General features: G+C 37.0%; 1 protein-coding gene across 1 annotated transcript; it reads right to left on the minus strand.

The window, feature by feature from the left end:
- Window positions 1–22241: 22241 nt before the first annotated feature.
- LOC138875856 (uncharacterized) lies at window positions 22242–22910 on the minus strand. Its single transcript, XM_070154730.1, has one exon. The coding sequence runs from the start codon at window positions 22908–22910 to the stop codon at window positions 22242–22244; it is 669 nt and encodes a 222-aa protein (XP_070010831.1).
- Between the last annotated feature and the right edge of the window lie 4124 nt (window positions 22911–27034).

Genomic DNA, 27034 nt, shown 5'->3' on the forward strand with positions numbered 1-27034 from the left:
CACATAAATCAACTTTCCACCTCGGTACTCCATCACTCTTGCTAATTCTGAACTACACGTGGCTTGATTCCTTTATAGCCAAGGATATGTAGGCAGCTCAGATGCTAGGGCTCGGTTATATTCTCCTTTCCCTTAGTTTTTGGTCTCCCTAAATAAGGGTCGGCTCAAAAAATCTGTCTAGTCGTTCTTTGTCTGAAAACTCTTCGTGTTTCTAGTCAAAGAGGGGCAACTGTAGACATGTGATTTTTGACCCTTCCCAAGATTTCACACATTTTAGCGTAAAATATTTAATTTAGGTTTAGTATTGCTATTCTAAATAGTTTTGACTCTTTTATTTTATTTTTATCACAAAAAAATAAAAATTACAAAAAAATAATATATTTTCATCTTTAGGTTAAAGTCAATTAGTATATTTTTTATAGTATTATAATATTTGAAAATACAAAAAAAATAGTTTCACTTTTAGTATTTAATTGTATATTAGTTTATTTTAATTTAGAGTGATTTTTATATTTTATAGATACATTGTACTATTTGGTTTTCCTAGCTTAGATTCAAATCCAAAAGACATGGTCCAACCTAACTTCCTAAATCCAAACCCAATTACTCTTAGCCCAAATAACTTTAGCTCATTACTCCATCCTTAACCCTAGACCCCTTCCCATAAATAGACACACTAGACCTAGGCCTAGCTAAGAAAAAAGACCTACATTCTAAGAAAAACGAAGAAGCAGATCGGCGCATCCCCCTACCTCTAATCTCTAAGACTACTGCCATCTCCCAATTTCCCCCAAAAATCAAAAACCTTCAAGGTCTAATTTCCCAAACTCCAAACAATCACACACGCCTACACTGAGAAAAGGGAGATGGAGGAGAAAGGAAAGGAAAAGAGCAAAGAATCTAATCCAAAAAAAAAATTCCAGCGCCTTCTTCATTCTTAAAAAATTTCCAACGCTTCCCCTCTTCACATGGGAGTAGATCTCCATTTTCTGAAAAAATAAAAACCATTCTTCAAATTCATCTCCGTCCTTTCATTTTGGTTGAAGCTCAAACGGGGTCAAGTTCGGATCGGTTCTGCGGGGGTTTTCGTTCGAGGTCAAGTTAAGTCGAGTTGCTCGTTCATGGTCATGTTCGTTTTGGAATTCAAAGCGGTAAAACACCAGATTCAATGTTGAGGTCCATATCTCCCCCATAGTTACTTTTAAGCATGTTAATATATGATTTTTACTTGATGAATGTTTGAGCAGTAAAGTGATTGAGTTTCTTTATTATGGTACTGAGCTTGAGTATTTAATTCCCTTTGTTTGGTTCTGTTAATAATTTTAAGTTTTCTTAAAAAAACTGAAATCATGTTTTTCCCTTATTGTTACTCATTTGTCTTGATATAAATTATTTTAAAACTATTTTATTTTTGTTTGTATATCATGTTTTGTTGTCCATTTTAGTGTTTCAGTATTCTTAGTTTTATTTATATTTACTTTTGAATGATTGAATGAGTATCATGATAATGGTCTCTTAATTCAGAATATTATCACTTTGAAAAGTGATAATATTTAATAGATCAAAATATCCATTATATAAAGCCACGAGCACACGAACTGGCCAATTTTTTTTTCTACTCTATAAATAATAATTAATTTCATACAATAAAATAGACTCATGGCTATACTTTATATGGATTCCAAGATAGAACACTATTAATTCATTAAGTAGTAATATTTTTAACAACTTAGTTATGTAACTGATCTCATTAATTCTTTAGCTGAATCATACCATTTCTTCCGCAATTCCACATCCATAAATTCTTTGCCTTCACAATAATCTCAAATGTAGGAAATAAACAATTCATGAACCTTCGTAGTTTATTTTAGGCGTGTTATAATAAATTATCATAGCTACGGGTACGGCTCCTGTGACATAGTTGTGAAACATAATTTTGAAATCCGGATGTACATTTCATGTGACCCAACTTCTAATAATAAAAACAAACATATCGTGAATCGCGGGCGCATTTCATGTAGCGTGGTTTACGATGCATTTTCAAAAAAAATAAGTGTATGACGATCTTGAATTTTTCCTAAAACTGTTAAAAGCAGTTAAAAGGAATAAAATGTACATAGGTATTAAAGATGTAATTAATAGGATAATTAGGCCAATAATAATAGTTGAGCGACCGTGCTAAAATTACGGAACCCGGGAATGCCTAACACCTTCTCCCGGGTTAACAGAATTTCTTACCCGGAATTCTGTGTTCGCAGACCATAAATAAGAGTCAACTTTCTCGATTTGAAATTTTAAACCGGTGACTTGGGACACCATAAATTATCCCAAGTGGCGACTCTGAATTTTAAATAAATAATCTCGTTTCGATTATTGTCACTTTAATTAGAAAAACTCCCTTATACCGTTTCCGGTGGTAGAAAAAGGAGGTATGACACCGATACCTCAAACTTTACTAAGCTTGTCCATGAATTGTGAGACCTAAGCAACCTAGAGCTCTGATACCAACTTGTCACGACCTGGATTTTCCACCCTCGGAAGTCGTGATGGCGCCTACTAGTGAAAGCTAGGCAAGCCGATTATTCCAATTATTTAACCGTTTTTTCATTTTTAATCCCTTAACAATTGCGAGTTAACATTTTATAAACAACGAAAATAATAAAGCGGAAGAATGAAATTTAACAATTTAAGCTAATACCGATACAACTCCATAACATAAGCCACCCAGAACTGGTGTCACAATCTGACAAACTAACTAAGAATACTACAAATAGTGGTTTGAAAGATAAATACAAAGCTGTCGCTGAAATACATCAAAGAAATAGAATGGAAAGATAGAAGGAGACGCCAAATCCTGCGGAGGCCTGCAGGACTACCTCGGGTCGCCTGATGGACTGAAGGCAGCAACCTCATTGTGGTCCAAAAGCTGTAGCATCGAGATCTGCACACAATGCAGAGTGTAGTATCAGCACAACCGACCCCATGTGCTGGTAAGTGCCTAGCCTAACCTCAGCAAAGTAGTGACGAGGCTAGGACAAGACTACCAAATAAACCTGTGCAGTTAAATCATATATAGCTGAAAAATAAAGGCAGAAATTTACAGTTAAAGATGGGAGGGGGAAAACATGCTACGGGGAATATCAGGTAACAACAGAAAACCAATAGAGGAATGTAAATAAAGCCATAATTCAATTATCAGCAAGAATCAAGAACTCAACAACATGTGCACGACATCACCTTTCGTGCTTTTACACTCATCCTCGCCATAAAAATCAATAGAATCGACATGGCATCACCCTTCGTACTTTTACCTCACATAATCATGGAACAGAATTATCCTTCATGCATTATCACTCATATCATGGCACGGCATTGTACATCGTGTAACACGACATCACCCTTCGTGCTTTTACCTCACAATATCGGCACGACATCACCCTTCGTGCATTAACACTCTCAAAATCATGCACGGCATCATCCTTCGTGCTTTACACTCTTCCTCACCCAAGCAACAATTACAAAGCAATTTGAGCACGGGAATCAATAATATCACAATAAAATCCCGGCAAGGGAACAATAGCATAACAACAATATCTCGGCAAGGGAAACAATATTATGAGTAATAACATCCCGGCAAAGGAGATAATATCAAAAGCAATAACATCCCGACAAGGGAGACAATATCATAAACCTCTTCTCTTTTCCTCAATCACTTCACAACTCAATTCTCAACTTGAGCCAATGCTCTACAATATTCAATTACCAATAATACTTCCACAAGCCTTATTCAACAATAGAAATCATCATATAAAGCATGAATAATACGAAACTGAGTCACATTAATCATAGTTTAAGACTCACGGGAATGCTTGACACCGACGTATAGATACTCGTCACCACACCTATACGTCGTACTCAACAATTAACACATAGCAAATAAGACACAACTCATAATCTCTCAAGCTAAGGTTAGACCAAATACTTACCTCAGTGCCATGAACACAATTCAAGCCTCAACTACCGCTTTACCTCTTGATTCCACCATCAATTCGCTTGTATCTAGTCACAATTTACTTAACGGTATCAATAAATGCTAATTGAATCAATTCTAATGCATGAAAATAGGTTTTCTAATGTTTTCCCCAAAAAGTCAAAAATTGACCCCGGACCCACATGGTCAAAACCCTAGGTTCGAACCAAAACCCGATTACTCATTCACCCACGAATTCAAATATATAATTTGTTTTGAAATCGGACCTCAAATCGAGATTCAAATCCCCAAAATTTGAAAATCCTAAGTTCTACCCAAAACACCTAATTTCCCCCATGAAAACCCTTGATTTTGAATTGAAATCATGTGAAAAGATGTTATAGATTAAAGAAAATGAGTTAGAAATGACTTACAATCGATTTGGAGAAGAACTTTTCTTTAAAAAATCGCCCAAGAGAGCTTAGGGTTTGAGGGAGTTTAAAAAATGAAGAAATTTCGGCAAAGTTATGATTTACACAGGTGCAGATATCGCATTTGCGATGATATATTCGCAAATGCGAACTTGCAATTGCGGCCAAAACTTTGCAATTGCGAAGGAAGGCCTGCCTCTGCTTTCTTCGCAAATGTGAACAAGTGTTCGCAATTGCGGTGCCTGCTAAGGTCGCATTTGCGACATAAGCTTCACAAATGCGAAGGTTCCCTGCCCCAGCCCATCATCGCAATTGCGATGTTTCTTCGCAAATGCGAGCTCGCATTTGCGAGTTGCGAAGCCTGCAGACCTGCAACACAACAGCAGTTTTCCTAAGTCCAATTTCACTTCGCGACCTATCCAAAATTCTTCCGAGCCCTCAGGGATCCAAACCAAACATGCACGTAAGTCCAAAAATATCATACGGACTTGTTCGTGCGATCAAATCATCAAAATAACATCAATAACTATGAATTAAGCCTCAAATTCATGAAATCACTCAAGAACATCAAAATTTTCAATTTCTCAAATAAAAGGTTCGATTTATACTAAACGGACTCCGATTCTTACCAAACTTCACAGATTCAACTTAATTATTATATAAGACCTGCACCGGGCTCCGGAACCAAGATATGGGCCCGATACAATCAATTTCAAACCTGTTTTCATTTCCATAAACCCTTATAATTTCAGTTAAACAATTTCTTTCAAAAATTCATTTCTCGGGCTTGGGACGTCGGAATTCGATCCAGGGCATATGCCCAAGTCCCAAATTTTACTACGGACCCTACGAGACCGTCGGATCACAGGTTCGGGTCCGTTTACCAAGAATGTTGACCAAAGTCAACTTTATTCAATTTTAAAAGCCAATTTCCTTATTTTACTTAGTTTTCACATAAAATCTTTCTGGAAACGCGCCCGGACTGCGCACGCAAATCGAGGTGAGATAAAAAAGATGTTTTAAGGCCTCGGAACACAGAATTTACTTTCAAAACGAGTGATGACCTTTTGGGTCATCACATTAAATTTTCACCAAAGAAAAAAAAATAGAGGAAAAAGGAAAACTGAAGAAAAATATAAAATTGAAATGGTAATTACCGGGAGATCCTAAACAGAAAGGGAAAGAATTATCTATCACCATTACTATTTAAATGGCATAGAACCTGCGAAAAGCAAAAACTGTCATCGGATGCTACTTTGGCAAGTTTTTTTCTTTCTGCAATATTACCCATGTACTTAAATTGACACCTACAGAAATCAGAAGACAAAAAGATAACAGGGAAAAAAGAAAAGAAAATAAGGACCAATCCTCCAACGCATACCGAATTGAAGATTTTCCTTGTATCAAACTTGATAAAGGAGTACAACATATTGGAGATATATTCATTTAACATCATGTGAAAGATTAGTACGATATCTATTGGCTAAACATCCACAATTTTGCTATGGAACCCCACAACCGGAGAATCAACGGTACTTACTTCCCTCTCCAGAATTGCCAGAGGAGAGATCTTGTACGTGGGGATTGGGATATGACTCTATTTGTGATGACTATAAGATCCTTAAGATGGATATAGAAGTATGCAGTGAAATTCTAACATTCAAAAGTGGATCATGGAAAAAAGTTGCTACATATATCCTCTTGGCATCTACTCTTTGTTGATTGATATGGACCATTTGCCATTTCTACATGGTGCACTTCATTGGCTTGGTATGGCACAAGATTATACTTTGGTTTCATTTTGCATCTCAAATGAGGTGTACAATGAGATACCGTTGCCAGAGCAAATACGCTTGATTTGTAATGTGGGATACATGGAACGTGGCGTTTCAATATTGAGAGGAATGCTTTGTTGTAATTCCACTTCGTATATTCATGGGAAGGACGGCACTTTTAAGTTATGGGTAATGAAAGACTATAATGTGAAGGGATCTTGGCTTTCTTCCAGACCGAAATATTGGTTTGCAGAGAATGAATTGCTACAAGGTGCCAAATATTGGAAAGATATGGGTTTTGTCTTTGGGACATCCAAAGAACCATTTGGATTATGGAGTCTCGTTCAGGAAGGATTTGTTTATACAGAAAGCATGATCTTTCCAAAGTTAGCTACTTAGTATTTGCTTATGTATGATCGAGACACTTGTTTTTTCCCCAGTAATCATGTTACAACAACCTCTTATTCTTATAAAGTTTAGCCGACATAGAATTCCATTATTAACTGACCTTTTTAATCCTTTGAGCCAATTCAACGAATTTAGTACGATCGTTTTGGGAGGTCCCTAACCGTAGATTGAACCTGTTAAATTTTTACGACATGATGGTAGGCTGTTCACAAATTTTCCTGGCATTTAAATGTAGGCTCAAGTGTTAGCTGCTATGCAATATGGAAAGCAATTAATGTTTGGCTAATTACGTTAGAACTGGTAGATGAAGTTGAAGAAGTGAAACTCTCTTGACCGATATATTCACAATTGTTGTCATTGTCACATAAATAGGAGGTGGAGAGGGATGAAGAAACCAGTGATCCAACATTTTATGGTCATTAATTAGAACTAGTATTCATGAACTCAAATCGAACCCAACACTCTATGGTAAAATACATTCTTAATGACGTAGACTTTGGTGCGATCTGGGGACAATTTTTTTGGTTAAGAGTAAGCTATTTCCTTCACCTCAAGGGCGTGGTGTTGAGTGTCAAAATTGTCCCACATCGGTTGAGAAGTGAATTGGGTGGGAATTTCACCCTAGAAAAAGAGACCTAATGTTTAGGATTTAAACACACCTCTCATTTGCCTTCTTATCTTCTTAAGGCATTTGTATCTTCTCTCTTTAGTATTATTTCACTTGTATTTTTGAAGTGGAATAAAATATTGGTTGTGTCCGAGGAAGTAGGCAAAATTGGCCGAACCTCGTAAATTTTGGTGTCCCTTTTATTGTTGCTTTATTGTCTTATTTATTATTTTGTGGCTGTCATAATTTTTGGTATAGTAGTTGTGACTCATCCACACTATATACATTTGGCTTCCGCAACAACTGGTATCAGAGCCAAGGTATTGTCTAAGTATGCTCTGTGGTTGCAGCATAGTCTGATCTTCCACATCAGAAAAGATTTATCTTGGTAACTGAGTCAAGGTTCTGTGTGAGTATGCTCTGTGGTTGCAGCTTAGTCTGATCTTCCACACCAGAAAGGAAATAATCTTAATTTGTGTCGTCAGCTATTAAATAATATTTGTGTCAAAGATGGGAGACAATAAACAAGAAGAATCTACATCAAGTGTCAACAATACGTCATCATTGGCATCTTCGCTTATGACAAGAATTGTGTCAAATGCGAAATTTGCGGTAGAAATTTTTGACGGGTCAGGACATTTTGGGATGTGGTAAGACGAGGTTCTAGATGTCCTTTTTCAACAAGGGCTAGATCTTGCTATTGAAGAAAAGAGACCAGATGTTATTGGAGAAGAAGATTGGAGAATTATCAACCGTGTTGCTTGCGGTACCATTCGATCCTACCTTGCTAGAGAGAAGAAATATCCATACACAAAGAAAACTTCTGCAAGTAAATTATGGAAAGTACTGGAGGATAAAATTTTGAAGAAAAACAGTCAAAATAAATTGTACATGAAGAAGAGACTGTTTCGCTTCACCTATGTTCCTGGTATCACGATGAATGAACATATCACCAATTTCAATAAGTTGGTCACAGATTTGCAAAATATGGATGCAACTTTTGATGATGGTGACTTGGCCTTGATGTTGTTGGGGTCACTTCCTGATGAGTACGAGTGTGAGCACCTAATTTTTGATAATATTTAATTTTTTATCACTTCTTCTATGTAAATATTTTAGGGGTTTTAACCTACAATTTTTAGCTTTGTCACACTTTTTATTATAGGGTAAAAATACAAAATTTAAAAGGTGAATTATTACTATTAATACTATTTTATTTTTATTTTTATTTTAAAATAATAATAAAATTCCGAAAAAATATTAATTTTTTTTTATTTTCAGGAGTGATTTAAAAAATAAGAAAAAGGGAAGTATTGAATAAAAAAAAGTAAAAGTAGGTGGAATTCTCTTTTAAAAAGCAAAAGAAAGTGGATTGTTTTTTTAAGAAAAGTTAAATAAGTGGAATTCTCTTTTAAAAAGCAAAAAAAGTGGGATTTTAAATAAGATAAAAGTAATTAAAGTTGAAATTTAAAAAATAAAAGTAAATAAAGGTGGGATTTCTTTTTATAAAAAAATAAAAGCAATTTGTAAGTGGGATTTCTTTTAATTAAAAAATAATAAAATAATAAAATATTTTTTTAAAAAAATCTGAAAAATCTCGAAAATTTTGCTATAAATAGAAGAGAAAATTTAAAAAGAAAAAAAAAGAAGAGAGGGGGAGGAGAGAAATTTAGGTTGAAGGTTTTCATTAAATATTTCTTTCAACATTTCGGGCCTTGAATCTTGGGTTTGAAGAAGAGTTGATAGAGATTTTGTTGTTGTTGCTGTATTGATTCTACAACTTTCAGATTTTATTCATTTGAATTCACTCTCTTGTAGGTATGTAATTCAAGCTCTTGAGTTAAAAAATGTCGGAGCATCTTTATTGAAGCAGAAGTAAATTGATTTGGTTCTTTTGATAAAGTTTCTTTCGTATTGGATCTGTTCGCATGAATGATGTTTCTTTGATTGAGTGAATTGAGATTTGCAAATGTTAACATTATTTTAGTATGTTCATGACTCTGTCTCGTTTTTTTTTTTTTTAATTTTATTTTTCTTGGCTCATGACTTGTAACTAGCAGGTATTGTTTTGTTTATATTTAGATTTCAAGATCATGTAGCACCATGTTCATATTTTGAAATTTAAAGAAGTATGTGAAGTTGAACAATTTGTCAACGTTAAGATGTAAAAAAAATAGATTGCGTTAGTGGAATGATCTAATCTTCAATTTATGTTATTGGCTGCATATTTTCTTAAATTAACCAAGTGAAGATTCAACTTCTTCTTCTTGAAAATGGTACTGTAGAAGTTATAGTGGTGATACTACAACTTTCTCTTTAGTATAGTGTTAAATAAATTTTTTACTTTGCGTGTTCTTTATTATAATCAAGTTTAAAATGCATTTTTGTATGTCCATGTTTGTTTTGTTCCTTCTGGTTCATCCGAATAGTTCTCAGCATGATTTTTTTTCTTTTTGTGCTCATATGGTCATTTAAGATTCATTATTTTGCTATAAAATTTTGTTAGTTTCTTTCTAGAATTTGAAATCGAAAGTCGGTCTTTTGAAGATGACATGGAGATGAACCCAAAGCTGGCACCTGTCTTTTGTTATTTTCACATAAATGCCAACTCCACCTTTCTGAATTGTAGTATGATATAACAAAAGGCTCTAGTGATATACATGTAGCTAACCCATTTCTTTAGGTCTTTTGTACTTATCAATTATACCACTCCATCCACAATAAAACCTCAAAACACATGGCCCTCATTTAATTAATTTTAAATCCATAGAATTCGAGGCATGCTATTTAGCGTATTTTCTATGGCCCTCGCAAAGTTGAAACATGCGTAGTTGCTTTAGGCGCGTAATTTAAAATTACCTTCCTAAACTCGGGTGTGCATTTCATGTGACCCAAATCCAAATCCCAACAACGTTAAATAAAATGTTTCGTGGACTGTGGGTGCATTTATGTGACGTGGTTCAAGACATATTTTAAATGACGTTGCAATCTTCCTAAAAAATGAATGAGAGCGGTTAATAAGTTAAAATTTAACCATAGGCTAAAACATGTATTAAAATCAGATAATAGGCCAATTATAACAGTTGAGTGACCGTGCTAGAACCACGAAACCGGGAAATGCCTAACACCTTCTCCCGGGTTAACAGAATTCCTTACCCGAATTTCTGTGTTCGCGGACTGTAAAACAGAGTCAATCTTTTCCTCAATTTGGGATTTGAACCGGTGACTTGGGACACCATAAATTATCCCAAGTGGCGACTCTGAATTTTTAATAATAAATGAATCTCGTTTCGATTGTCACTTTAAGTTGGAAAAAACTCTCTTATACCTTTTCCGGGGTGTAGGAAAAAAGGAGGTGTGACAACGAGCTCCTTGAAACTACTCTACTCCATGGAAATGACGAAATTTCTCTCAGAGAAGTTTGTTCGGCTTTTTACAGCTATGAACAAAGAAAGGGAGAAAAACAGAAGGGCGGAGAAGGAGAAGCACTGGTTGTGAGGGGTCGCCCTCAAAATCAAATGAGGACAAATAAAGGAAGATCCAAGTCAAGATCTAGAGCCAGCAAAGATGAATGTGCCTTTTGTCGAGAAAATGGGCATTGGAAGAAAGATTGTCCGAAGTTGAAGAATAAGGCCAAACATAACAATGGAAAGGCCATTATGGATTCAAATGTAGCTGATGGTGATGATTTAGACTTCTCATTAGTTACAACAGAGCCATCAACATTATCAGACATATGGTTGATAGACTCAGCTTGTAGCTATCATATGTGTCCCAACAGGGACTGGTTCGTGGATTTTCAAGAAGGAGAATATGGAGTCGTCTACACAGCGGATAACAACCCTCTTACCTCATATGGAATTGGTTCAATACGATTAAGGAACTATGATGGAATGATCAGAACATTAATAGATGTTCGATATGTACCGGGTTTGAAGAAAAATCTCATCTCTGTGGTGCCCTAGAATCAAAAGGGTTCAAAATCATTGCAGAAAATGGAGTGATCAGAGTATGCTCCGGTGCACTAGTGGTAATGAAGGCCAATCGGAAGAACAATAACATGTACCGTTATTGTGGTAGTATAGTTATTGGGACAGCGACAGTAACATCCAGTGACGAAAAAGAGGCAGAAGCAACCAGGCTATGGCACATGCGCTTGGGACATGCTGGAGGAAAATCCTTGAAAACTCTATCAGATCAAGGATTGTTAAAAGGAGTAAAGGCTTGCAACTTGGAGTTTTGCGAGCATTGTGTTAAAGGGAAACAGACAAGGGTTAAATTTTGTACAACGATCCATAATACTAAAGGCATATTGGATTATGTACACTCTGATGTTTGAGGTCATACCAAAACACCTTTATTGGGTGGGAAACACTATTTTGTAACCTTTGTTGATGATTTTTTCCGAAGAGTGTGGGTGTATACAATGAAGAGCAAAGATGAAGTGTTGGGAATTTTTCTCAAATGGAAAATTACTGTGGAGAATCAAACAGATAGGAGGATCAAGTGTATTCGCACAAACAATGGAGGTTAACACAAAAATGATCATTTTAATAAGGTCTGTGAAAATGATGGCATTGTCCGACACTTCACTGTCAGACATACACCACAACATAATGGAGTGGCAGAACATATGAACCGGACCTTTCTTGAGAAGGTATGGTGTATGTTGTCCAATGCTGGCTTGGGCAAAGAATTTTGGGCTGAGGCAGTTACATATGCATGTCACCTCATTAATTGCTTACCATCTGCTGCTATTGATGGCAAGACACCAGTTGAAAAATAGTATGGAAAGCATGTTGTAGATTATGACTCTTTGCACGTGTTTGGCTCAACTGCATATTATCATGTGACAGAGTCAAAATTGGATCCAAGGGCAAAGAAGACTATTTTTATGGGGATTACTTCTAGAGTCAAAGGATATCGCTTATGGTGTCCTATGACAAAGAAAATAATATTCAGCAGGGATGTTACCTTTGATGAATCTGCTATGGTAAATAAGGTAACAGAAGATACCAAACAAAATGAAGGTGCTTCTAAGCAGGTGGAGTTTGAGGGAAAATTTATTTTTTCTACAGAAGAAGCAGAGGAGGAAACAAATGAAGATTATCCTCTAGAAGAAGAGCCAGTAGAGAGGGAGATTCCAACTCAGGAACTTCAACAACAACTTGAATCAATTGCAACTAGCAGGCCAAAAAGGACAATAACAAAACCTGTTCGTCTTATAGAGACGGTTGCTTGTGCCGCCTCAATTGTTGCTGATGATGTTCCTACTACTTATAAAGACGCAGTCCAAAGTTCAGAAGAAGATAAGTGGAGGATTTCCATGAATGATGAAATACAGTCCCTTCATCAGAATCATACATGGATATTGGACAATCTCCTGAAGGGAAAGAAAGCAATTGGGTGCAAATGGGTATTTGCAAAGAAAGAAGGATTTTCTAACCAAGAAGATGTTCACTACAAAGCAAGATTGGTGGCCAAAGGATATGCTCAAACGGAGGGAATTGATTACAATGAAGTGTTTTCTCCAGTTGTAAAATATTCCTCCATTAGAATTATGTTGGCTTTGGTAGCACAATTGGATTTGGAACTAGTTCAGATGGATGTAAAAACTGCGTTTTTACATGGAAACTTGGAGGAGGAAATCTACATGACTCAGCCAGAAGGATTCAAAGTTGCTGGAAAAGAAAATATGGTGTGCAAACTTGAAAAATCGTTGTACGGATTGAAACAATCTTCTAGACAATGGTACAAGCGATTTGACGAGTTTATGTTGCGGCAAGGGTACAAGAGAAGCAAATACGATCATTGTGTGTATTTGCGCAAGCTTAAAGATGGTTCCTTTGTATATCTTCTCCTATATGTTGATGATATGTTGATAGCTTCCAAGAATTCGGAAGAAATTGATAAGTTGAAGATTCAACTGAAGAAGGAGTTCGAGATGAAGGATTTGGGTGAGGCAAAGAAAATTCTTGGCATGGAGATAATAAGAGATAGACGTTCAAAGAAACTCTGTTTATCTCAGAAAGAATATTTGAAAAGAGTACTACAACGTTTTGGCATAGATGAAAAGACTAAGCCAGTTAGTACTCCACTTGCTCCCCATTTTAAGCTAAGTACTACTATGTCGCCAAAAGATGAAGCTGAACAAGAGTATATGTCAAAGGTACCATACGCAAATGTTGTTGGTAGCTTGATGTATGCAATGGTTTGCACAAGGCCTGACATTTCACAAGCTGTTGGAGTTATTAGCAGATATATGCACAATCCAGGGAAGGAGCATTGGCAAGCTGTGAAGTGGATTCTACGGTATATTCATAATACTGTAGATGTCGGGTTAGTTTTTGAGCAGGAAGACAATCAGTCTGTAGTTGGATATTGTGACTCAGATTTTGCGGGTGATCTGGACAAACGAAGATCAACTACTGGTTATGTGTTTACTTTTGCAAAGGCACCAGTTAGTTGGAAGTCTACTTTGCAGTCAACAGTTGCTTTGTCTACAACAGAGGCAGAGTACATGGCTATTACAAAGGCTGTGAAGGAGGCAATTTGGCTTCAGGGGTTGCTAAAGGAGCTTGGTATTGGACAAAAAAGTATCATAATTTTTTGTGATAGTCAAAGTGTTATTCAATTAGCGAAGAACCAAGTTTATCATGCAAGGACAAAACACATTGATGTTCGGTATCATTTCGTACAAGAAATCATAGAAGAAAGTGGAGTCACGGTGAAGAAAATTCATACTACAGAGAATCCTACTCATATGCTGACAAAAGTGGTGACTGCGGTCAAGTTTCAACATTGCTTGGATTTGATCAACATTGTTGAACACTGAAGATTGAAGATGAAGACACAACCAAAATTTGTTACTGAGAGAAAATTGAAGATGTGGATTTTGCCAAGGTGGAGATTTGTTGAGTGTCAAAATTGTCCCACATCGGTTGGGGAGTGAATTGGGTGGGAATTTCACCCTATAAAAGGAGGCCTAATGTTTAGGATTTAAACACACCTCTCATTTGCCTTCTTATCTTCTTAAGACATTTGTATCTTCTCTCTTTAGTATTATTTCACTTGTATTTTTGGAGTGAAATAAAATATTGGTTGTGTCCGAGGAAGTAGGCAAAATTAGCCGAACCTCGTAAATTCTGGTGTTCCTTTTATTGTTGCTTTATTGTCTTATTTATTATTTGGTGACTGTCATAATTTTTGGTATAGTAGTTGTGACTAATTCACACTATATACATTTGACTTCCGCAACACGTGAAGGGATAGACGGGATTCCATCATTAACTAGGGGCCTCGAGTAGAATTTCTTGATATGGAGCTTTGTTGCCCTAAGTGGCCTACACAGCGTGAATTCGCATTAGTCGAATCAATAACTTCGAATAACGGATGATTAAACAAACAAAGAAAACTAAGTTATTCCGTCTACTACTGACTTGGATGAGGAAGTCAGAAATACTTTTTAGTAATTTATCAGCTAAAAATTCATCAGCTAGATCATGATCTCTAACTCAGAAGGCAAACTCAATCAGTAAATAATTGCCTGCCAAAGGAACAAAACTTTATGGCCAAAGCAGCAACAGTACAACACCCTAATAAAAAGCTTTCTCCTTTTTGGTTTTCTACACATTGTTTGATATTCAATAAGTCGATTAGTTCGAATTTATGTTGGACAATTCATTTTAGAATAAAGAGTTCCCTATCAAAGAGGGCTTTTATTCTAAGAGTTTGAAATCGAAATCTCTAGTAAATTAAAAAATACTTATCATCTTATCACAATCTTTGGTAATATTATGAAAAGTTCTGACTCTGACATCGATGTCATTAACTTTGTTTCCTTTTTTTTTCGTTTGGTAACGGAAGACTTTTATTCAAGTACAAATTAGTCAAGAGTCATTATAAAGAGAGACTAGCCTAGGAAACGTAGAGCTATTCTCTCTTTTAAAAACCGAAATAACAAAAGCCGGTAATAAACTAAGCATCCGAAACCGTCTTAAGATGCGTATAGTTTTTGTTTCCTTCGTTCAACACAGATATTCATTTACTGTATTCATTTACTCTTCACATTTTAAATAAGAAAAGTACATATTTGTTGTAGTAGGATAAAAATACTGTTTATTTCTAGTCCGAAAAGAGTAATTTGATTGCGAAATTTCATAATTTTGGTTACCAAGGTCAATTTGTCCTTTGGCATAGAGGAAGTACAATTTGTGTTCTTATATTTGCTGCTTAAAAGGTGAAAATTATTTTGTCTCTCAAAGTTCAGTTCACATAATCTCATGTCAAACTTCTCCCAAATATTAGGCCTCGTCATTATTTTTATTTTACCTCCCCTCCCCCCCCCCCCCCAAAAAAAAAAAAAAACCAAAACCCAACCCCAACCCCAACAAGCCATAGGAAAATAAAATAGATAATGAAGTCATATAAAGAGAAGTATGATTTTGACATTTTAATATGTATCATAAATTATGCTTACTTTCTGAAGTAAGAGTAGCATCAAAGCAACATAGCACTAAATATTATTATTTGGATTGACTAGAAAAAGTTAGTATGAATTTAAAAATTGGCAATATAAAGAAATCAGGATATTTTTACCTATTGAGACAGATAACCTTTTTTATTTTTTAAGTTACAAACCTAACACTTTAAAGGAAACTTATCTATAAATATCCTTATTTAATAGTGCAAAAAGTTTCTTATAGTAACTGTAAAAGTGTGTATAACTGAAACCTATATATACATACCAAAATATTTTTCATATTAAACCAAAACCAATCTGAACACCACCTCAGAGACAAAAGGAAAAAGGTTATTCAAGCATAAACGACAGTAGAAAGAACAGTATAAATTTTCGTAGTGTGGACCAGCACGTTTTAGCTTGTGATTCTAGCCGTTTTAATGTCCTCATTTCTGTCAAGTTGCTAAAAATGTAATCCATCCCAATTCTTCTTTTATTTTATAATATAATTGTCACACTCCTTTTCTACCCCTCCAAAAGATAATGTGTGTTATGGATTGTGGATTAAAGAATTTTCTCCAATTAAAGTGACAAATTTGAAATAGGGATTATTTTGTTATTCAGAGTCGTCACTTGGAATTAATTTTTGGGTGTTCTAAGTCACCTTTTATTTGATCCCTATTCAAAGGAAAGTTTGGCTCTTTTATTATTGATCTGCGGAAACAAAGTCTGGGTAAGGAATTCTGTTAACCGGGGAGAAGGTGTAAGGCATTCCCCTAGTCCCGTGGTTCTAGCACGGTTGCTTTATTGACTATGTTTGGCTTATACTATTTTTTGGATAACTTGTGTTTTATTGGTTCTCATCTTTTACCTATGTCCGCTTTATTGCTTGATTAAAATTATGAAAAAAAGTTATCTTGAAATAAGTTACGCGTTCTAATACTTATTTTGTTACATATCACAATTATGTCACGGAGACCATACACATAGCCATGATATTTAATTATTTAAAACGCACCTAAATAAACTAGCGCACTTGAAGTATTTTCCTAAACTAATTTAAGATTAGTGTAAGGCCAAAAGTTATGGAATTGTTTGTGGAAAAAGTGTATGATTTTAGATATTTGAATAAATAAATTATCATATACCAATACCCTACATCCCAACAATTGAAGCCTAAACTTATTAGTGTCCAAATCTTTCAAACTTTTAGCAAGTTTAAATACTATATTTTCAGAAACATAATTAAACATATAACATTTAAGGATTGATTTACATTATTATTTATAAAGTTTAAAGATAAATAAATAAAATCACATAAAATAAGATAAAAAAAAGTAAAGAATAAACCTTTTAATGCAAGATTTCCAATTAAATGAGTCTCCAAGAATATGTACAATAACTCAGACGAACGCCGAACAAGCATAAGCAAAGATGATCATCAAAGCCGGTGAACAGAGCTCCAACGGAATCCTCGACCTCGACTGTTAACACCACTCTTTGGCGTGTAAAAAGGGATGTTTTGAAGTATTTTTTGTTGGGTTTTGGAGTGTTGAATTGCTGGAATTTTCGAAAGAAAGAGGAAGAAAGAATAACACGAGTAGAAATTGTCGTAGCGTAGAAGAAAAAAAAAATTGTTTCTCTCAATTCCTCCTTCTCTTTTCTCTCCTTTTGCCCTTCTCTTCCCAGATTTTCTCTTCTATTTATAGCAAAATTTTCGAAATTTTTCAGATTTTATTTTTAATTTTTTTAAAAAATATTTTATTATTTTTTAATTAAAAGAAATCTCACTTACAATTTGCTTTTCTTTTTTATAAAAAGAAATCTCACCTTTATTTACTTTTATTTTTTAAATTTCAACTTTAATTACTTTTATCTTATTTAAAATCTCTCTTTTTTTTTACTTTTAAAAGAGGATTCCACTTATTTTACTTTTCTTAAAAAAACAATCCACTTTCTTTTGTTTTTCTTATAAAAATTCTACTTTCTTTTACTTTAATTTTTTTTAATTTTTAGCTACCTTTATATTTATTTTTTAATTCCCACTTTCTTTACTTTTTATTTTTTTAAAATTTTCACAAAACTTTACTTTTAATTTTTCACTTTCTTTTACTTTTTAAAAGAGAATTCCACCCACTTTTAGTTTTATTTTTTTTTATTCCATACTTCCCTTTTCTTATTTTTTATATCTCACCCGAAAATTAAAAAAAATAATTTAATATTTTTTCGGATTTTTTTTATTTTAAAAATAAAAATAAAAAGTAAAATAATAGTAATAGTAATAATTCACCTTTTAAAATTTTGTATTTTTACCCTATAATAAAAAGTGTAACAAAGCTAAAAATTGTAGGTTAAAACCCCTAAAATATTTACATAGAAGAAGTGACAAAAAATTAAATATTGTCAAAAATTAGGTGCTCACAGCTGCCCCTCTTTGCTTGGAAACATGAAGAGTTTTCGAGCAAAGATAAGGTGAGCCATGTAACTAATTTTTGAACATATCTTTATTCAAAACGGAAGAAATAAGGATAAGAGAAAAGAGAAAGGGTGCAACCGAGTCTTGGTTTTGGACAGCCTACATATCCCGGGTTATAGGAGAATCAGGTCGCGTGTAGTTCAAGGAGAACCGTGGAATGATGAGTTGAAAAGTCGAGTGAGGTTTCGTCGAGGCTCCGGTCCGTAGTCTGTTATTACGTCAAAAATAAAAAAGAAACTAAACAAGCCTATCAGCTATGAGTTACAATATTCCTATCTATGAGTCTTCTGAAACTTGATCTTGAGTCTTGGATGGTTCTTCCTGCAGACTCTGATCTGAATCTTGATGCTCGTTAGCTGCAACCGCTGGTTCATTCTTCTTCAGCTTTTCAGATCAAAACGGAACATGCAGAGCTTGTGACTTCAAATATGTCTTGAGCAATCCACATCTTTCCTTCGCTTCTGCACTTTGGATTCACTTCTTTTCCTTTTTCTTTATTCTGGATTGAGACTCATTCTTTAGGCATCTCGAACCCTGTGCCTCGAGGTAAAACCTGCTCAGACACCATAGAAAACAAACGAACGAAATTTTTCTGCCCCAGTTTTCATTAGGAAAATTTCGTGAGTTATTGTAATAAAATTCTAAACTACTTCTTTATTGAAAGCAACAAAATCAGGATTGTGTATCCTTGAGAAAAAGGGATTGGGGAGTAGGCCCTATATCTATACTAAAAGTCTACTAGGGAGTGGAGACCCTATGTTAGAAAGCTCAGCTAGGGATTAGAGTACCCTATACTGGTAAAGGAAATGTAACCCGGGGTTGGTGGCATGTATTATTGAAAAGGAAATGTAACCAGGGGTTGGCCCCCTGTATTACTGAAAAGGAAATGTAACCAGGGGTTGACACCCTGTATTACTGAAAAGGAAATATAACCAAGGGTTGGTGCCATGTATTATTGAAAAGGGAATGTAACCAGGGGTTGGCACCCTGTATTACTGACCAAAAAAATGTTGAATCCCCCTGGGTGATAAAGTTCTACCTGGGTTAAACTAACAAAAGCAAATCTGGGCGAAGAGTACTTCTACCCGAAAACTATGAGCCGGATCTCCCTAGGCAAAAAGGTTCTACATGGGTTAAGCTAATGTAAAACAACCTGAGCGAAGAGTACTTCTACCTGGAACTATGAGCTGGATCCCCCTAGGCAAAAAAGGTTCTACCTGGGTTAAGCTACATAAAAATAACCTGAACTATGAGCTGGATCCCCCTAGGCGAAAAGGTTCTACCTGGGTTAAGCTAATGTAAAACAACCTGAGCGAAGAGTACTTCTACCCGGAACTATAAGCTGGATCCCCCTAGGCGAAAAGGTTCTACCTGGGTTAAGATAATGTAAAAACAACCTGAGCGAAGAGTACTTCTACCCGGAACTATAAGCTGGATCTCCCTAGGCAAAAAGGTTCTACCTGGGTTAAGCTAATGTAAAAACAACCTGAGCGAAGAGTACTTCTACCCGGAACTATGAGTTGGATCCCCCTAGGCGAAAAGGTTCTACCTGGGTTAAGCTAATGTAAAACAGCCTGAGCGAAGAGTACTTCTACCCGAAAATATGAGCTGGATCCCCCTAGGCGAAAAGGTTCTACCTGTGATAAGCTACGTAAAAATAACCTGAGCGAAGAGTACTTCTACCCGGAACTATGAGCTGGATCCCCCTAGGCGAAAAGGTTCTACTTGGGTTAAGCTAAATAAAAATAAGAGGTGGGAACAATAGTGACGTATGCCAAAAGTAAAAGAAAAATGGAGATTTTAAGGAACTTACGTTTGGTGACATTCGTTCTTTTAGAATCACCATTCTGCATGCTTTGTTCCTGCTTCAAACAAAGAAAAATTTGTGAGTTTTCAAAGTGGTGGTTGGTTTGTGGCCTTGATGCCCTGAGTAGCTTGGTTCATGACCACTGCTGTCAAAAAACCTATTCTGTCAGCGTGGTACCGAGATGTCCATGGTACCGCTACCCTTGTCTCTAAGGCAAGGCTATTTTTTCTTTAAAATCAAGCTCAGTTGTCTTGCACCCAGTATCAGTTTGTTTCCGTAGTGCTTATCAACTTTTCTTATGAAGCAGGTTTTGCTTAGGTGACCTTTTCAGTTTCTTTGAGACACTTTGTTCGCCTTATCAAATGAGATCACAGATGGATTTGTGCCTTCGTCAATGCCATATATGCCCTAAATTGTGCTTGACATTACAGGGAAACTGTATCCAGTTTTGCAGCCCTTTCTTTTCTTCGATTTTGATGCAGGATTAGACCGAAAGGGACTCAAAGAAAAACTTATGGGTAAAAATAGAATAATAATTGGAAGCAAAAAAGAACTGTGCTTAAACAAAAGGTGTCCCTTTCGGGGAAAGGAATATGGAGACTTATCTGGAGGTATGTGCCGACTTCAATGAATGATGACATGCATTTTGGACTGGACGCCTGATCTGTCTAAGCTGTCTAATTCTCAAAATCTGCCGCAAATGCTCATCTTGAATTTGTCTTGGTTGTGCTCATACCGGAGAATCGAAGACCCTTATTCGGCTAGTAGCGCCCTTTGCAGGTTTTCGCTAACTAACCTCTCTCATTTCTTTACTAACCGTCGCCTTATGGTGCCCATCTGGGTTTTCACCAATAAGACTCTCTTATCTCTTTGTTCACTATTGCCTTATAGTGCCCGTACGAGTTTTCACTGATAAGACTCTTCTCATTTTTTTTATTTTATTGTTTTGACTAAGATACTACATGAGGGAGGTTACCCAACGCCCTTGGCATGTGAACTTCAAACATTCTCAAACACATCGATCAGAAGCTCTTGAAAGGTAAAAAGGCGAAATGAACTTTGAAACGAATTACAACTTTTGGAAACCGTTTTTTACAGAAACACCGTCAAAATAAAACAAACTTCTGCCCTAGTTTTGGAGTACTAGGAATATGGGTTTTTTGTTCTGATGGGACCAAACCCAGGGTAAGGCTGCCTACGTATCCTTTCGGAATCAAGTCTCACGTAGTTCAATATAAGGATTTTTTTTTGGCTTTTTTGTTTTTTTTTTCAAGTACACAGGTAGACAAATACGGATCAAAAGGCTTAACAAAAGGGTGACACCTATTTGGAGTAACGAGAAAATGATAGCCTTTGTCACTTCAATCTGAGAAAATCAATGCGTGAAATTCTACAGTGGGTATATATCAGACATAATATCTTTTGACTGCATCTGCGTTAATAGTCATGTCTGGTACCCGTCCTTCTTCATCTACCAAGTGCAAGGCCCCTTTTGGTAACACTTTCTTGATGATGTAGGGTCCTTGCCAGTTCGGGGCGAACTTTCCTTTAGCTTCCACCTGGTGCGGAAGGATGCGTTTCAACACCAGCTGGCCTGCCTCAAACTGCCTTGGGCGTACTTTCTTCTTGTAAGCGCGTGCCATTCTTTGCTGGTACAACTGGCTAAAACACACTGCTACTAGCCGTTTTTCATCGATCAACATCAGTTGTTCTAATCGGGTCTTGACCCACTCAGTGTCTTCAATCTCTGATTCCATAATAATTCGGAGAGAGGGAATTTCGACTTCAGCGAGTATTACAGCTTCAGTTCCATATACAAGCAGATACGGAGTTGCACCAACAGATGTGTGAACAGTCATGCGGTATCCTAAAAGAGCAAAAGGCAGTTTTTCATGCCATTGCCTGGAGCCTTGGATCATCTTCCGAAGAATCTTCTTGATGTTCTTGTTTGCCGCTTCAACGGCTCCATTGGCTTTTGGCCGGTAAAGGGTAGAATGTCGATGCATGATTTTAAATTTTTCGCATACCTCCTTCATCAAATGACTATTTAGATTGGCTGCATTGTCAGTGATAATGGTCTTTGGGATACCAAAGCGACAGATGATGTTGGAGTGAACGAATTCTACCAATGCTTTCTTGGTGACTACTTTGAAAGTGACGGCCTCCACCCACTTGGTGAAGTAATCAATTGCAACCAAAATGAATCTATGCCCATTTGAAGCCTTTGGCTCGATCGGCCCAATGACATCCATTCCCCAAGCAACGAACGGCCAAGGAGAGGACATGGGATGCAACTCCGAAGGAGGCTAGTGAATCAGATCACCATGAATCTGGCATTGGTGACACTTGCGAACAAATCTGAAGTAATCTCGCTCCATAGTAAGCCAATAATACCCTGCCCGCAGAATCTTCTTTGCCAAAACATATCCATTCATGTGAGGTCCGCATACCCCTGAATGCACTTCACTCATGATCCGCTCTGCTTCTGTAGCACCTATGTATCTCAACAAGTTTAAATCTGGGGTCCTCTTGTACAGAATTTCCCCATTCAGGAAGAAACCATTGGCGAGCCGCCTTATAGTTCTTTTTTGATCTCCTTTGGCATGCTCTGGATATTTTCTTGTTTTTAGGAATCGTTTGATGTCACGATACCATGGTTCACCATCTGGTTCCGTCTCAATTGTATTGCAGTAACCGTGTTGATTCCGAACTTGGATTTCTAGTGGGTCAACATGAGTGTTGCCTGGATAAGGGAGCATCGAGGCTAAAGTGGCCAAGGCATCGGCTAGCTCGTTGTGAAACCTGGGAATGTACCTAAACTCGATGGATCTGAATCTTTTGATCAAGTCTTGCACACATTGTCTGTACGGAATAAGCTTGATGTCTCGAGTCTCCCATTCACCTTGGGCTTGCCGGATAATCAAGTCAGAATCTCTCATAACCAATAGTTCATGCACATCCAGATCGATGGCCATTTTCAGACCCATGATACAAGCTTTGTATTCTGCCGTATTATTGGTACAGAAGAACCGAAGTCGGGCTGTTGCAGGGTAATGATGTCCAATAGGTGAGATGAGGATTGCCCCGATCCCAACTCATTTGATGTTGACAACCCCATCAAAATACACTTTCCATACAGGGTGATCGTCTAAAACTACTTCCTCTATTGAGTTGACCTCTTCGTCTGGGAAGTATGTGCTAAGTGGCCTGTACTCATCATCAACTGGATTCTCTGCCAAATGATCTGCCAAAGCCTGTGCTTTCATCGCGGTGCGAGTGACATAGACGATGTCGAACTCTGTGAGCGGGATTTGCCATTTTACGAGCCTGCCAGTGGGCATTGGCTTTTGGAAGATGTACTTCAAAGGATCCATTCTAGATATGAGGTAAGTAATGTAGGCCAAAAGATAATGTCTCAGCTTCTGAGCGACCCAAGTCAAGGCACAACATGTCCTTTCTAAAAGGGTGTACTTAACCTCATAATTGGTGAACTTCTTGCTCAAATAGTAGATTGCCTGTTCCTTTTTGCCTGTTGCATCATGTTGCCCCAGAACACATCCAAAGGAATTATCCATCACTAATAGATATAAAAACAAAGGCCTACCAGGTTCAGGTGGGACCAGTACAGGGGGTTTTGACAGATAATCTTTGATCCTGTCAAAGGCTTTTTGGCAATCGTCCGTCCACTTGATAGAGGCATCCTTTTATAGCAACTTAGAGATGGGCTCGCATGTGGTTGTGATCTTAGAAATGAACCTACTGATATAGTTTAACCTCCCGAGTAAACTCATGACTTCCTTTTTGTTCTTTGGAGGTGGAAAATCTCGAATGGATTTTATCTTAGATGGATCCAGTTCAATGCCTCTTCGGCTGACTATAAAACCGAGGAGTTTCCCAAATGGAACCCCAAATTCACACTTGGCTGGATTAAGCTTAAGGTCATACCTTCGAAGCCGTTCGAAGAACTTTTTCAAATCGCACACGTGATCAGCCTGTGTCTTTGATTTTATGATGACATCATCGACATATACTTCAATATCTTTATGCATCATGTCATAAAAAATGGTGGTCATGGACCTCATGTAAGTTGTCCATGTATTCTTTAAACTGAATGGCATGACCCTGTAACAATAAGTACCCCATGGAGTGGTAAAAACGGTTTTTTCTGCATCATCTTCATCCATTAGAATTTGGTGGCACCCAGCATAGCAACATCGACATATACTTCAATATCTTTATGCATCATGTCATAAAAAATGGTGGTCATGGACCTCATGTAAGTTGTCCATGTATTCTTTAAACTGAATGGCATGACCCTGTAACAATAAGTACCCCATGGAGTGGTAAAAACGGTTTTTTCTGCATCATCTTCATCCATTAGAATTTGGTGGCACCCAGCATAGCAATCCACGAATGATTGTATCTCATGCTTTGCACAATTATCTACAAGAATGTGGATATTTGGCAAAGGAAAATTATCCTTTGGACTTGCTTTATTCAGGTCCCTGTAGTCAACACAGACTCTAGTCTTTTCATCCTTCTTTGGCACAGGCACAACATTCGCCACCCAGGTGGTGTATCGAACAGCTCTGATCACATTGGCGTTCAATTGCTTCATTATTTCCTCTTTGATTTTGTCACTCATATATGTTTTAAATTTTCGTTGCTTTTGTTGGACTGGTGGAAAATCAGGATACGTAGGAAGATCATGAACCACTAGATCGACACTTAAACCTAACATATCATCATAAGACCAAGCAAACACATCTCTGTATTCAAATAAAAGTTGAATCAAGGCATCTCTGGTTTTCTGTTCGGTGTGAATGCTTATCTTCATTTCTCTAATTTCTTCAAGACTTCCGATATTAATTGGCTCAGTTTCATTGAGGTTGGGCTTAGGCTTGTTTTCAAATTGTCCCAACTCTCTTTTTATTTCCTCAACAACCTCATCTTCATCATATTCCACCTCTTGATGCATTATTTCGATATTAGTCAGTGTTTTAAGATCTGGGCGTGAATTTCTCATGCATGTCATGTTATTAAAGCTGGCATTAAAAAAAATTAAATGGAAATAAAATGACAGGAATTAGGAAAAGGGCAAGATACAAAACTTAATACGAAACTGAACTGCATTTCATTGAATTCGAAAGGATAGAAGGGTTAACATTAAAAAAAACAATCACACTGAGATGTTTGGATTACAACCCTGAAAGTAACCCAAAAATACAAAAAAGAAGCTACAAAAGCAAACTACTAAGACTCCTTCCTTGTGGGGAGAGGAGTTGCTTCCCATTTGGTGAGCATGGTGTCTAGGTCAATTAGTTGCATATCGGCACGACTAGTGCCTTTACCGGCCTGGATCATATTCACTTCAGAAAACATCTGGCTGAGGCCATGGCAAATTTCATCAATGTTTGCATGCGCCGAGGAATTTTGAACCTCTTGGAGTCGTGGCTTGACAAAAGTGTAGAAAATGTGAGGGATAGGTTGTTGCAAGACCCATCCATGCTTTTTGTGGTGCTTGTCTTTGTTTTTGTCTGTTTGTGTTGGCCTGAAGCCTAAACCAAAAGTACCCCAGTTATCGAACGGAGAAATAGGCTCTAAAATTCCTTGCAATGATGCCCCCAAGCCTTTTCATGACTCATAACCTTGTCTCATCATAACCGCAACCACTATTATAGATGTGGTAGAAAGACGAGGATGCAAAATGGGCTTTCCTTCCTCAACATGGTCCACAGAAACCACTTCGAAAGCTTGATAGACAATGGACTCACACCCTTCCTTGGCCTCAATGCACGAGATTAACGGATCTTTATAAATGGATGACTCGTCTTCTCCGTGAACAATAATCTCTTGCCTATTGTGTTTGAACTTGATCAACTGATGCAATATAGATGGCACAACTCGAGCCATATGGATCCATGGCCTTCCAAGAAGAAAGTTATAAGAAGTGTCCATGTCCACTACTTGGAAGACAATTTCAAAGTCAACCGGCCCAATCGTCATAGTGAGGTTGATCTCCCCAATGGTATCTCTCGCTGAACCGTCAAAAGCCCGGATGCAAACATTGCTGGGTCGGATTCTGTCTGTGTTGATCTTCATGCCTTGCAAAGTAGAGAGAGAGAATATATCTACATTCGAGCCTCCATCGACCATGACTCGCTTTACATAATGCCCCTCACATTTGACGACCAGGTGCAAAGCCCTATTGTGCCCGGCTCCTTCCTCGGGAAGTTCATCATCAGTAAAGGAGATTCTGTTTACCTCGAAAAATCTATTGGCCATCTTCTCCAACTCATTCACTGTGGTCTTCTCTGAGACATGTGCCTCGTTTAAGGTCTTGATTAGTACATGGGCATGCTCTTTTGAGTGTAGGAGCAGAGATAGTAGAGAGATTTGGGCAGGAGTCTTTCTTAGTTGTTCAATGATTGAGTAGTCATGAACTTTCATCTTTTTCAAAAACTCTTCTGCCTCTTCTTCCGTGATAGATTTCTTTATTGGCAATTGTCCCTCTCTAATTTGCTTGGCCTTCCTCAACTCCTCTGTAGAGTAACACCTCCCTGATCGAGTCAAACCTCCAGTTTCCCCCACTTCTTCTATGATTTCCTTGCCTTTGTACGTCATCACAGTTTTGTTGTAGTTCCAAGGAATGGTTTTTGTATTTGTCACAGGGGGTTGCATGGCAGGTCTGATTATGATCGGCTCTGTTATACCGTTTGTACTGCCTTGTTTCTGCCTTGTGATGGGGTGGCCTCAAAGGACATACAACCTTGGGCTTGGAACATTAGAGCGAACTTCCAATCTCGTGACCTTGGGAACAAATAAAGTTACATTTTCTGAACTCGGGGCGCCTTTCACAAACAATGGCACATCTTGGATCAGACTTACATCCCATTTGGTTCCCTTTTAAATTGTTCCCACGGTCATCTCTGCCCGATTAAATGGCTTGCATTCCAGATCTCATCCAATCATTCCTACAAAATGAACATCGTTGTGTGCTGGCAATGGGTTGTTTGTAACATTGGGAGGTTCTTCGCCATTTGTTACCACAATCAACTTTTCAGTGATGAGTCTTTCTATAGCTCTCTTTAGAGTCCAA

Source organism: Nicotiana sylvestris, chromosome 8 (assembly GCF_000393655.2).
Source record: "Nicotiana sylvestris chromosome 8, ASM39365v2, whole genome shotgun sequence".
Classification (NCBI taxonomy): domain Eukaryota; kingdom Viridiplantae; phylum Streptophyta; class Magnoliopsida; order Solanales; family Solanaceae; genus Nicotiana; species Nicotiana sylvestris.

Bases quoted from the DNA above. Each gene is read 5' to 3' on its own strand.
- LOC138875856 (XM_070154730.1), bottom strand. From the start codon at position 22,910: ATGGCCATCGATCTGGATGTGCATGAACTATTGGTTATGAGAGATTCT.